At 43.5% G+C, this 13937-nt stretch overlaps 1 protein-coding gene across 4 annotated transcripts in view; it reads right to left on the reverse strand.

The window, feature by feature from the left end:
- The window catches only part of RUNX2 (RUNX family transcription factor 2), a 223182-nt gene that overhangs the window by 157132 nt on the left and 52113 nt on the right, over positions 1-13937 (reverse strand). For all 4 annotated transcript variants that reach the window (XM_049819337.1, XM_049819336.1, XM_049819338.1 and 1 more), the window contains one exon: positions 578-912. In XM_049819337.1, the coding sequence (XP_049675294.1) occupies positions 578-912 (335 nt within the window). The remainder of the gene's footprint in view (positions 1-577; positions 913-13937) is intronic.

Consider the following 13937-nt stretch of genomic DNA (forward strand, 5'->3'; position numbering starts at 1 on the left):
CTGCCTCTGGGGGTACTAATGGGGGGGGGGGGGCACAGGAGTAGTGGGGGGGGGGGGAACACACACGGGGATGGAGATAACGGGATGGCTGCCGGGGGGGGGGGGGAGGACGGACACGCACTGTGTGGGAGAGGGCAGGGGGTGCATGGACCGGGGGGGGGGGGGGGGGGGGGACACACGACACACTGAGCAGACACTGCAAGAGCAGGCATTACCGGGGGGGGGGGGGGGGGCACAGGAAGCATAGGGAGGCACTGAGGGGGGTGCCCAGGAGGCACTGGAGTTAGGTGGGGGGGCGAGGAGGACGTTTGGCGGGGGGGGGGGGCGCACAGGAGGCACTACAGGATTGGGGAGGGGGGGCAGAGAAGCCCCTGCGGGCGTGGGGGGGGGGGGGGGGGGGGACGGGGACACAGAGGCGTCTCTGAGGGAGGAAGCATAACGGGGGGGGGGGGTGTTAAAGGCATCCCCGGGCGGCTGCGGGAGAAGGGGAGGCGGGCGGCGTGTGTGTGTGATGGTGGGGGGGGGGCTGTGTGATGGTGGTGGTGGTGGTGAGGGGGGGGGGGGGGGGGTGTCTCACCTTGAATGCCACCGGGAGGGTCTTGTTGCAGCGCCAGTGCGAGGGCAGGACGGAGCAGAGGAAGTTGGGGCTGTCGGTGCGGACCAGCTCGGCGGGGTGGTCGGCGATGATCTCCACCATGGTGCGGTTATCGTGGGGGCGCAGCCGGGGCACGGCGGCGGCGGCGGCGGCGGCGGCGGCGGCGGCCGCCGCTTCTTGCTGCTGCTGCTGCTGCTGTTGCTGCTGCTGCTGTTGTTGTTGTTGTTGTTGGGCTACTACGACCGGGCTGACTTCGCTCATCTTGCCGGGCTGCAGGCTGCTGGAGGGGGGGCTGAACCTCCGGCTGGTGCTGGGATCTACGGGAATACGCATCACAACAGCCACAAGTTAGCGAATTGGGGGGCGGGGGGGGGGGGGGGGGAAGGTTAAAGGGGGGGGGGGGGGGGGAGCCGTAGGGGGATCGCTGGAGGAGGCGTGTAGTGGGGGGTGGGGGTTGTAAAAAAAAAAAAAAAAAAAAAAATAGAGCGAAAAAAAGGGGTGAATGAAAAAGTGGAGGGGTGAGGATAAGGGGCAAAAAAAGCGAATCGGGGGAAAAAAATCAAAACAGGAGCGGATTAAACGCACGAGGAAAAAAAAAAAATAAAAATCTCAGTCTGGTTTTGTTTTGGTTTGGGTTTTTGGGGGGTTTTTTTTGAAAGAAAGATGGACGGGGCGGGGGGCGATGCCGGTCGGGGGGCGCCTGCAGCCCGGAGCAGCGAGGAGACAGAGTCTGGCTGTGGGGTCCGGGGCTGCCCCTCTTAGCAAAGCCCGGCTGGAAACTGCATGGTCCCGGCTTCTGCCCAGCTGCAAAACGCTGCTGCTTCTCCTCCTCCTTCCTTCCTTCCTTCTTGCACAGTCTCTCTGCTCTTTTCCCTCCTTCTAGCCACCGCTTCTTCCCTCAAGTGCTTGAATTTTTTTCCTTTTTTTTTTTCTTCCCCTCCCTTCCCCGTCCTCTTTTCCTTTTCGGATTTTTTCAAAAGGTTGTCTTGGGAGAAGTAAAACTCGCGGCTGGTTCAGCTTCCTGGGCTGCTGCTGTTGGCGGCCGCCAGAAGAGGAGCGGAGCTCTTCAGAGCTGGAGAGGGGGTGTTCAGGAGAATGTCCCGATTTCCTCCGAAGAAATCTTCCTCCTCCGGACCAAAAAAAAAAAAAAAAAAAAAAAAAAAGGGGGGAGAAAAGGAGCAAACAAAAAGCCTCGCTGGGACAGAGGCGAGGAGCCGCTGGGCTCCCCCGCTTATTGCCTTTGGCTTCAGGAAGCGGGAGCTCGGGACGGGGCTTGGGAAAAGTGGTCCTTCCCCCCCCCCCCCCAAAAAAAAAAAAAAAAAAAAGGAGAAAAAAAGGCACTCCCGAAGTGATTTCGGCGTGGAAAGAAAGTTACGGGGGTTGCTGGGGTGAGGAGGAAAGTCACAGGACTAATAATTAATAGAGAGAGTTTAGCCGGTTCCTTTGGGAGGATCAGGACTTAAGAAAAGTTGAACTTTCGGATTCCCAGGGAAAAAAAAAAGCGGGGAGCGTAGTTGGAAAAAAAACCCCAACACAAAACCAAAAAAACCCCCAAACACAAACCACCCCAAAACAGCCCTCCTTAGGCTGATTTCTAAAATATGACCAAGTAAATTCTGGGAAAAGGCAGCCTCGGTGCAGTCCGGTCCTTTTAATTAAGTCGCTGCTGGATCCAAGTCCGTTGAGTTGAATAGGCTAACAAAAATCTTTCTTTTTTTTCCGCCCTTGATGAACAACAGCAGCAAAAAAATCATTAAAATGTCGGTTTGTTTGAGTTATTTTTCTTTCTGAAAAATCGGGTAAAAAAAAAAAAAAAAAGGCAACCAAAATCAACAAACTTCTTTTGGGTCCCAAGAAGTTGAGGTCGGGGAAGATGAAGGAGCCGGAAAAAAAAAAAAAAAAAAAAAAAAAAAAAGCCACAGTTTTTTTGTCCTGAATGTGGTTTTTGGAGGCTGGGATTTCTAATGATTAGGTTTTTGTGGTTTATATATACAGGACTCTCTGGCTAAGGCGATCATTATGCTGATGAGAGTCAGCAGCACGTGGTGCTTCAGTCCTCAGACTTTGCAGCCTTCAAAATAAATAAAACAATGTGCATCCCCCACAGGAGGAGAAACTTTGCTTTAAGTCGCTCTCACCCACGGGGAGGGGGACGGGAACGGGGAAGGGGGGGAGCAGGAGACGGTCTCCGATCTCCACTTCTCTCCGGGTTTTTTCCATTAACACTTTTGGGCTTGTTTGTTTAAAAAAAAAAAAAAAAAAAAGAAAAAAAAAGGCATGAAAAATCTTGTTTGCAAAAAAAATAATAGTAAGAATAATCTGGTGCCAAAGGGGTTTTTTTGTTTTTTTTTTTTGCTAAGACTCCGGTAGTCTAAAGCCTAAACCATTTCCTTGAATGAATGAAAGCTATAAAACCCCCTTCAGACTATTAAGGTAAAAGGAGTCTGGTTTGTTTTCTCCCTTAAAAAAAAAAAAAAAAAAAAAAGGGCAGATCTTATTAAAAACAATTTACATACCCAATAGTAAAAAAGTGTAAACGCCTCCCAGCGCAGATAACAACCTATCACAACCCTCCCTCTAATTTCTAAGGCTTTACTTCGACTTGCTACTTCCACCTTCTTGTAAAAAGTCGGCGCTGCGTGTGTGCTCCTTGCTCGCCGCCTGTGTGTGACTCGGGGCGGTGTGTCTGTCTGTCCGTCCGTCTGGCTGTCGGGGGGAGATGTGCCCTTTTTACGCAGCCCTTGCAAACCCTAAATCCGGCTCCCTGACCCAGCGAGGGAAGCCGGCTCTGTCCTGCCGGCCCCTCCGCGAAACGCACGGCGGAGCAGCGCGGCCGCCCCACGACCACGGGGGAGCGTGGGGTGGGGGGGGCATAAAGAGACACCTCCGGGGCTCTTTCCGCGCCCTCCGCCGGCCGGGCCCCCAGCGCTGCCCACCGCGCCCCCCCCCCCCCCCCCAAAAAAAAAAAAAATAAAAAAATTTCTGCTCCCCCAAATTTCTGCTCCCCCCACCCCACTTTGAGGGCACCCCCCCCCCCCCCGCCCCCGGGGGTTCTGCACGGGGGGAAGGTGCGTGCAAAGGCGGCGGGCGGGCTGCAGCGCTGCTCGTTCCGTATTTGATTTTAAAGAATCGGAACAGGGAAAGCTGTGAAGTTCGGTCACAGGGGAGAGCTCTCGCTCCGCGCACCGCGGCGGCCGCGCCCGCGCCCGCGCTGCCGCTGCTCCTCCGCTCCGCCGCCGTTCCCACGGTTACGGCGGGGACCAGCGGCCCCCGGCCCACCGCCTCGCAGGCATCTACAGCCTCTTCTCCCCCCCCCCCTCCTTCCCCCCCCCCCCCCTTTTTTCTCCCCCCCCCCCTTTTTACCCCTTTTTTTTCTTTTTCCCCCCTTTTTTCTTCTCCCCCCTTTTTTCTTTTTTTCCCCTCCCCCCCCCCCTTTTTTCTTTTTTCCCCCTTTTCCCCCCTTTTTTCCTCTCTCTCTCTCTTTTTTTTTTTTTCCCCTCCTTGTCCAGCTTTGGAGGGGCTGTGGAAGTTTTCTATCGCGCGGTCGCTGTGGGTAACACCACAAACCCCTCCTGAGCTCGCCCCGCTTCTCCGACAACCATAGGGATGTGCTTTTTACCCCAAAGCGGCCACAGGCATTTCCAAAGGACAGTTACTTGCCACCTATAAGGACTAGTATATTCAGAAGCTCTGGTTTGCTATAGTTGCAATATAGAAAACGTATTTTTTTCATAATTATTTGGGTAAAATGTTTATGACCATAGGTTCTTTTGCCCCCCCCCCCCCCGCCTTTTGCTGGAGGGGAAATACATTCCATTAGAGCCATTCCAAAGGTGCTAGAAAGAAGGCAAGAGGTTGTCTTATATCCAAATACTATATAAGCCTGACAATCATGATTTATTTTATTTCAAACAAGAAGATACATTTCCACTTTTAATTAGTCACACTAAAAGTTTTACAGTCACCTCTCTTCCTAGTAAAATAAAATAAAAAGTTAATTAGGATAAACTAAAATAAGTTATTGGAAGCTACCAGTGTAAGGTCACTTAAAATAGTCCATGGTTATTTATAATGTCGAAATAAAATTTTCCACTGAACGCCCTAACAAAGTTTCAGGTATCTGGCACAGCTGATTTTCGGTCTCCGTGCAAAAATATCTTTCTGCTGAACATTCACACATTTAACAGGAACCTACTACAGCCTGGAACAGATCACAGCTTGCAGCACTAGAATTTTATTTAAATGGTTATGGACAAATTAATAAAAGTACCAGTAATGTTTATGGACCCGCATAAAAGCTGGATGGGACTTTTCAGAAAAAGTCATTTATGTTATGATATATATAATCTGGAACGTTGGCTTGGATTTGGCTGAGATGGAGAGCAACCCCGCTGCTCGGCTTTCCTCAGATTTTATTTCAGAACTTCTCGGAATTTTAGCACTGGTTGCAAAATGGGTCATATTTTAAGATGTTAGAGAATTGTAGGAGGTTAGTGAAAAAATGTGCTTGCACGGCAAATTATGTCTCAACAAACACCTTCGGATCCACTTTATAAAATAGGATTTTTGTTAGTACAGCTACGTTTGCTGCTATTTCAATTGTCTTTTAGCTTTTTCACTTTTAACTATGTTATGAATACAGCCATAATTACATTGCTTTTGGACAAAACGGTAATGTTTTAAAGAGCACTGAGTTTGTTTACTGTTACATTTATAAAACATGGGCCCAGCACGCTCCTGCTGTAAGCATCCTATGCTCAAGATGAAAAATAATTGTCAGATTTGAAAGATTCTAACCTGGATGATGTTCCCTAAATAAACAGGTTTGATGCCAGTTGGGCTGGAATGTGCTGTAAATACGATGAATACAGAACTTATTTTGAGCTTCTCTATATATGTAAATAGCCCTCGTGAAACGGGAATAAATGAATGGGTTCACTGGGTTTGTTATTGTATTGGGTATTTTTAGTCAGAGCGACTACAGCAATGTCAGCAATTATTACTATAGTTAAGGACTTGCCAATATTCTCTTTCCAACATCTACCTTCTCAAAGTTTTTTATTCACTCGTGAAAATGTGCATTGAGCCAAAATGTGTGAACTTAAGCAAGCTTAATGCTAGAGAAGGGTTTTGCCCAAATTTCCATTCATTTCAGTAGGGGCAAGATAAGCTCCAGTGTCTCTTGGCAGCGCTTTACTTTCGCTTTGGTTGCAAATTGACTGTTTGCCCAGCTATTCTTTGCTTTTTCTTAAGTATGACAAATAGTAACTCTAGATTTGCACGTTATTTGGCCTGCTAAGTAGGCATGTGGTAATGAGTTCTGTAACTACAGCATTCATGGTCAGACTATGGACTACTATGGTTTGTTTAACTACTGTGTCCCTGCCCCATTGATTTATGGCCCAGATAAAAGAAGATTCTTTGTGTCCTGAAATTAGTCGAAAGCATTTAATATTTCAGCGCCATGCACTGCTTTTTAGCATTTATAGTCCCTGATACAAACAGAAGCATAAAGGTTTGAAAGACAGGCTAGAAAATGATTACATTAAAAAAAAAAATTAAAAAAAATCATTCTTGAAAGTTTTACTTTTCCTCAACAGTATTTTCAGTAGGAACTGAGGACCGAGAGCTGAGACTCTTGAATTCTGTCTCAGGATTTAATGCTGACTTGCTCTGTCACCTCGGACAAACCTTTCAGCCAGTTTTCCTTCACTATAAAATGGGGTACTAACTATTACCATATACCTTTTGAGATATAAAAATCTGTGTTAAATTCTCGGAAGTCCAAAGATTAGCAGGGCTCTGCATCTGTAAAGCATACCGGTAATACCAGGAGAAAAATTCTAAAAGCTGGTGAGAAACCTGCCGTGTCACTACTGAAAATTTGTCGGTTTTTCCATGGCACGCAGTGAAACGCACGTTATACAAACAGCAAAGTAAATAGTTACTGCTTCTGATTTTTTTTTTCTAAATGATGTATTTTTCTGCTTCTCTAATAAGCATGGACTGCAAGCCTAGGTCTCGGTCCTACCGTAGGGTTCTCCCATTTCCCTCCCTGTCTGCAACCGCTTATGCCCCATTGGAATTGCATGTATTTCAACGAGGTTTAAAGCAGCAAATGACCATGTCATCATTGCAAAGGAAAGAAACGCGGGTCTACTTGTCATCTTATAACAGCATGTGAAAGAGAAAGTATGGACTGTGCTTTCTGGCAGTAAAAACCTGAATGTGTAGTACGATTAGAAAAATGTATGGCCTGTCGTTTTCAAGTAAAATTTTTTTATTATTTTTTTTTTTTTTTTGCTTGCAACATGCAGACTAAAAATTGACTGTAGAAAGTTGTTAGTGTCCTCACAGCTAGGGACAAACTGTTTTTCTCATGGCAAGACTGACTTTGTCCCTTTCCACTAATCCTCCTCCCAACTTCTGTGTAACTAATTTCAGAATGAGGAAAAAGTTGTGTTTTTTTCCTTGAGTGAATTCAGATAAAATCAGCACGTTGTTTTAGAGATATAAAGCCTAAAAAAGGACAGCTTACATTTTATTTCCTCTCCCCCCCCCCCCCCCCCCCCCCTTCTTTCAGCATATATAAAACCAGCATGAGCCAGAAACTTCACGGTTATTTTTTCTGTTGACCTCAATGAAAACTGGTTGCCTTGACTAACTGTGGGGAAAGTGGGTGGTATAACTGTTTGTAATTAAAAAGGGTTTATACATTTGGAACCTTGCAGAGTCCCTAAATTTTGCACGCTGGTTTTTAAGAGACTAATGAAGTGCACTCTGGCCAGATACAAGCTCCATAAAGCTCACACAGAAGATACTACAAGATGTAAGTCAGTCCCAAGTGGGAGAGGTTGTTTTTAATGCTCCCAACCGCAAGCACACCACCAGATCCTTGCATTTACTCTCTCAGTGTTGCAATGGTGAGGATTCCCATTGTAAATCTATTCTCAATAGCATGAATGGCAGAAAAAAAAATTCAGGCAGATTCCTTGTTAATAACACAAGTCTTGAAGCTGAAGCAATAGAAAAACACCAAATAGTGATAGACTTGTTCTATAAAGGATGAAAACATACAACATGGAAAGAGGTGGTGCAGTCTACAGGAGTGAAACAGAAGAGGAAAGCACACGGTAACAGCAAAGGTAGGGTAAACGTAACGGCCACAGCAAACCAGCTCTTTGAGGAACTATAAGAATTAGTCTATTTTTGCCCTTTCTTTCCTGAAAATTCACTCAAATGATGAACTAAGCATAGTCAGCCCAGACCAGAGGATCAGGAACATAATCATATTTATGGTATGACATAATGTAATCCTGAAAATGCTGAGCGTAATATACATGTGCCCCACATTAGGTGTGGCCTTAACACCTTGGGCGTGTGGAGGATAACACGGGATCAATCCCTTAGTCGACTGCCGTGGAACTGGCGGCCAAGTGACAGGAGACACCACCATCAGTCCAAAACCAAGCCATAAGAGCAGATGACAAAACATCAGACATCACAGGAATGATTCTCTCTAGTAATAAAAGACAAAGATCTGGCAGAAAAAATATTATAGGTGAAGCTGCCAGCAGTATCTGCAGTTAAGCTTGTCTACCACTTTCCAGTATAAGACCTTGTTTTCACTCACATAACGTTGCCAATTTTTAACTGTTCAGGATGAGCTTTTCAATCCTGAGCCTGCCTCAAGCTGAATTTTTTGGAAACTTCCAGCAGAAATACTTCTGCTGCTTCTAAGATCGGCATTAAGAGAAAACACATTGTTTCACAACAGTTTAAAATTTCTTAGAATCATCCCAATATCTATTTCAGAGCTGGGATGAGAAGTTTTACTAAGTAGGAGAGGAATAAAGAGGAAAAATCAGATAAATCCCTTTTGTTGCCCTTGACCAAAAGGATCCACCCGAACTTGGCCGAGTTAGAAGTTGCTGAAAATTGTTGAGGTTTTTCTTGCGCGTGCTCAGTACAGATGGAGTAGCTGGCAGCTAAATTTTGCAAAGCCTCCATAGCAGCGCTGGGCTTGCTAGACTGGATTGGATCTGTACTCAGCCTAGTCTGTCCAATATTCTCCCTGACAGTAGGCTGCACTGTTTTAGAGGAAAGGATAAGAAACCCTAGAGTCAGCAGATAGATACAGGATCTATTCCTCCTTTCAGGTCTCATCCTAGTTAGTAGTAGCTTATAAAATATGATCCGAATGACTGTCAGCAGTTCAGTTTTAAATTGTGTCTATTAGAAGTCTATAATTCAACCATAAAAATTCCTTACAGGCTGAAATCTGGCTTATACTCTCAGTTCAGAAGTCTAAATTCTCTACAGATTTTTTTGAACAGTCTGTTTCAAAGTGATAGAAAAGAAAAAGTAGTCATGTACAAATTCTGGACATTTCTTTCACAATGCAATTCATAATTCAGTTATGGTAAGTGTGATCAGTTTTAAACTATTTGTTTCAAATGCTGCTCAGGCCCTAGAAGGAGCGTAAGTAATTAAAATCTTCACCATTAACACTAGACATTCAAATGGGAATAAGATTCTCTGACCTCGGGGTATTAGGAGTATTATGATATAGGAGCTTATGTGATGTAATACTAAAACCTGTTATTCTAGTTTATCTTACAAATATTTAGATCATTTATTAAATGCATACATATCAAAAAGCAAGGGAGAAATCCTTCTGTCCTTTCACGGCATAACTCATCGTGAAGACAGTCACTCAAATGTTTTCCCAATTTAAGCATAAGAAAAAAGACATAACCTGGAAGTATCCAGGAGGAACAACTAAGAGGTCCGCAGAGGGGGCAAAGCAGATGCAAAACCTTTCTTGGAAGACCACAGCAGCTCTCATTACTACCAAGCTTCCCTTTGTAGTGGAGAAGATAGAGCAGCTCTTCCCATCCTTGGAATGCTTTCAAACATACTGTGCTTGGCACCCTGAGGTTAGCGTGATTTTTGAGCAGATAAAAGCCCGTTACATGAAAAGGCAGATCCCACCCTCTTGCTTTTTTCCTTCCCTTGGTAAGAAAGAAAGAAAAGCCTTATGCTGTCTGCAGTTCCGCTGATTTCAATGGGAGCCTTCATGGAATAAGGTGCTGCTTCACCTAAGAGAAGCAGAGGCAAGCCTTTAGGTAACTTGCTGCTGCGGGTTACTCTCCTTATCCTTTCACATTTCCCTGTCTACATCCCCATCTTGCTGAAGAATATGTAAAGCCTTTCAGCTCCTCATTTCCACTCCATTTTAAAGAGCTAGAATAATTAGTATTTTTAGGCATGAGAAAACCATCTTCCACTGTTTTTGACAATTGAAGAACATGGACTGAGGGAATCGGAGGAAAGCTCTATTTACTAAACACCACATGTAGATTACCACTGATAGTTTTTCTAAGGAAATTTATGACCTGTGTGGAGTAAATAAACTCCCTTTTTGGTAAAGAATCTGCAAGCCAATCATTCATGCTTGCTTAGAGACGTTACTGTTCGTGTTGCTTTTATGTGGAAGGCTACAGTAAAGGGTGATGTTATGTCTAACATAGACAGTTGGCAGCTCCGGAAAGGAAAAAAAAAGCCATTTTTGACATTACTTATCAGGAGATTCTTGCTAGATTATGGCACATTCACTCTGATTCAGGAAAGAAAGAAAAGATAATGATAGGACAATTATAATTCTTGTAACTAATATGTTATCTTCATGCACGCACTTGCATGCCTAGCTACATTTACTGACAAGTTATGGCATTTTACACATCTGAAATAAACAGAGAGCTCTCAGTATGTTCCAAAAGTTTAGTAAGTCTGAAAGCTGTTTGCTCTGTATATCAGTGTAAAAGAGAATGGGACTGACACTTTTCTTTTCCTGTACTCCTGTCATTATGGTCCTTCCCTGCTCTCTTTCCTCTCCCCATTTTATGAGACGTAACTGTTTAAGGCAATCATGAAAATTAAGTGAGAAGAAGGAACTTTATTAAGTGTCTGTATATCATGTTTTCAGAAATGTTAGTGTTTTTCATGCACAAGTAACTCAGTGGCTTTCAGTGGTACCCCTCTTGATTTACACTGCTGTGAGAGGAGAACTGGGCTCTTATTAAGTCTACCTAATTTAACAGATGCACGCAATACGTGTGCTTAATTTCTTTAGACTATCCTATGTGAAATTATCAATACAACCTCTAGTAAATACTGTTCTGCCTATGAAAGTATTCTGAATTTAAAACAAGCAAGAGCCTTTCTGTGTGACGACCCCATGTCCTTAACTCACCCCACTGCTCTTCAGCACATAGGCTATGTAACGTCACTGGGGCTTTGCCTCCTCAAGAAAAATGATCTGGTTTTGACGAGGGGTGTCAAAAATAATTTTCCACCCTCAGACCCATTCAAAGAGTAGTAGAAATGGTTGCCTCACTGGTGTGGACAAGGTCAGGCAAGTTCCTTGCTTACCGTAGCAAATCATGCCTGTTCAGGGCTCCGGGGACAGCTTGCCTGCATAGGATTTGCCTCGGAGTGTATAGAAGAATTTGTTACAATAGGTGTTGGACTCGACTGACATTGTCCGAACTGGAGAAGCAGCTGTTTTCAACACTACTCCAAGATGTGCAGTGAGTAGGCGGGCATTTTGACAGCAGTTGTCAAAACCACGTCATTTGTCTGGGGTAGGTTCATACCTACTGAAATATCGGTGCTATAAAAAGCCCAGTTCAGTAAACCTGGGATAGTGCAAAGTCTGCAATGTCAGCATGGACTGTGACTTGCTATGCTGACGTACACTTGCAGGATGTCAGATGATGAACAGGTTTTTTAATACATTGTCACTTATGATCTACATAACTACGGGATTCAAGGCCACAAGCCGGTCGCCAAAAACGGATGATTTTTAAGATTATGCAGTCTAATTTAAAGAAAAGTTGACGGTGGCAGAACAGTTAGTGGAAGAAAATATCCATGTTATAAGCAAGTGATCAATACTCTCATCACATGAAGCTGATGACATAACGCATAATGCCAAATCTTGCAGCCCTTTCATACACTCTGTGCTCTTCTGTGCTCTTATGTGAAAAAGCATAAGAAACTATTCTGCCAAACCAGACTGGACCAGGTACCTCTGCTTCTTAGATGCTGGTTAATAATTGACCAGCTCCATGGAAGCATCATGAAAGAAGTGGATTGTAATATAAGTTTTCTTTTTCTAAGGTATTTATTTTTGCAATTGCACAAAGAATAAACTAGCATAGGACGAAGAAAACTGAAGCAGAAGTTATTTTCAAACTGATAAAAGAAGATGCTATTTTGTATGGAACAACTTCTAGTTGACCTTTGCAATGAGTGCCATAAACCACTATTTTGGCCACAAATGGAACAACATTTTTAGAAGGATTAATGTTTAATCTGTCTGTCTGTCTGTCTGTCTGTCTATCTATCTATCTGTGCCGGATTTTAAAAAGACTAAAGGAAGCTAGCAGCTCACTCTCACTTATAATTGCATCTGTAGAACTTTAAAACTGTACAAGATCTTTCTCTACTGTGCTGGATGCCATTAGCATTAACATATTACCACAGAAAAAGAATCTAAAATAGGCAGCGAACTTCATAAGAAACTTCCAAAAGCCTTCCAATCCTCAAAAACCTTAATCCCCAACACAAACCTGACTTTCACAAAACCCACTAAAATATATGAACTGTTCAGTACGCTCACAGAGTTGATAACAGTCAGAGTATTTTTTGATAATGATAAAATCCAGAGCTATATTAGATGGGAGAAAGTAATATTCGAGGAATTTCGAAACCCTGGAGAAATTTCAGAGTGGTCAATCATTGCACTTATACTTGGGGGATTTTTTATTCTTTTTTTTTTTCTTCTTTGGCATTGGTACAGGTTTCTATCAGACTGCATGTCCTATGGCATTCACACAATATTGCACAAGTACCACATGCATTCTTTGTCTTTTCTGGCCCTGGATGTTAGGTGAATGTGAGCCTTATAAATAAAATGGACACTCAAGAATCTAGATACTGTACAAATACTTTGTAACAAAGGGATAAAGAAGATAGCAAGAAGAGGGAAAGAATCGCTCCAGATTCAATAGTTCTGTATTGGCAATCTCTAGCAATTCCCAGTAAAAGTGCTTTAGCTGATCCCAGTTGTAATATTGGTTCATTGGAAAGGGTGACTGGATATGTCCTTTTGCTGATCTGAACACATTGCCTATAGTTTAAAATCAACATCTTAACTTTTTCATAGTTTAAAAAATGTATCATCTCATTCCCTAGTCTAAGAGTATTTTAAAATGCTTCTGTATTTTCCATCATGATGCTACGTTGAAACTGGCAGAGTGGAAATTGGAGACAAGTAGCAAAGAAATAAGAAAGTATCCTACTCTGCTTCCCAGCTCCAGAAATGACCAAAGCTGCCAGAGAAGCACCTTATACAAAAGGAAGACTGTGTAGAGAAGAGGTAAGAATATTCTCAGGAGCTCTGCTGAAGGTAGTGCTTCTTATCCAAAAGAAAGACAGAAACATGTAATTGTACGCTTCCTTTAAAACTAGGTCTTAGCTGCTTTCCTGTGTGTTACAGATCACATGTTATTTCACATTGGAAGCTTAGTGCTAAAATGTAAAACTTAAGGGCCAAGTTCAGCTCTTAGATACACATGCCCAACTCCAATGAACTCAAAGAGAGCTGTGTTCATATGTTTAGCAATGGAATTTGGCCCTAAATATTTAAACATTTATTCAGAGGAAAAAAAGCTTCTCTGATACATTTGTATCTCATATCTAATGTACACAGATTACCACCACTGGGCACCCACATTAAGGGATAAAAAGTTTTGGGGAACCATAAATTCAGCATTCTACCTGCTCTGCATGGTCAAATAACATGAATTTCTTTCAGATCTCTGAGGAAATTAAATTCTTAGCAACCTGTGGCTGATGTTATTTATTCTGCAGTCCAGGAGTAATTTGATGCAAATTCCTGGCACTGTTCCTATATTTCAAGAAATTACTGTTTTGAATGGACTGATTCTGGAAACTTTCATTATTTTAATATGCAATCCAGAAAGAACTAATGTCCTCTGCTTAGATTTCCTCTGCAGAGGAAAGCTCAGTGTTCTGGCTAATTCTCACTTATCTTTCAAAGGCTTATGACAGGAGTCCATCATAACCTAAACATGCCATTTGGAAATGGTTAACCTGAGGATCCCACTGTATTTCTGTTAAGGATACAAAGGATTCAGAAACCTCCAAATTTTCTTCAAGCAACATAATAGTCCAATTTGTGTATCTAAGTAAACAATAACTATATATACGTGCTATTTCCCTTGGACAAATGACAGCTAGAGGAGACCTGAGT

This window comes from Accipiter gentilis, chromosome 16 (assembly GCF_929443795.1).
Source record: "Accipiter gentilis chromosome 16, bAccGen1.1, whole genome shotgun sequence".
In the NCBI taxonomy this organism is placed as follows: domain Eukaryota; kingdom Metazoa; phylum Chordata; class Aves; order Accipitriformes; family Accipitridae; genus Astur; species Astur gentilis.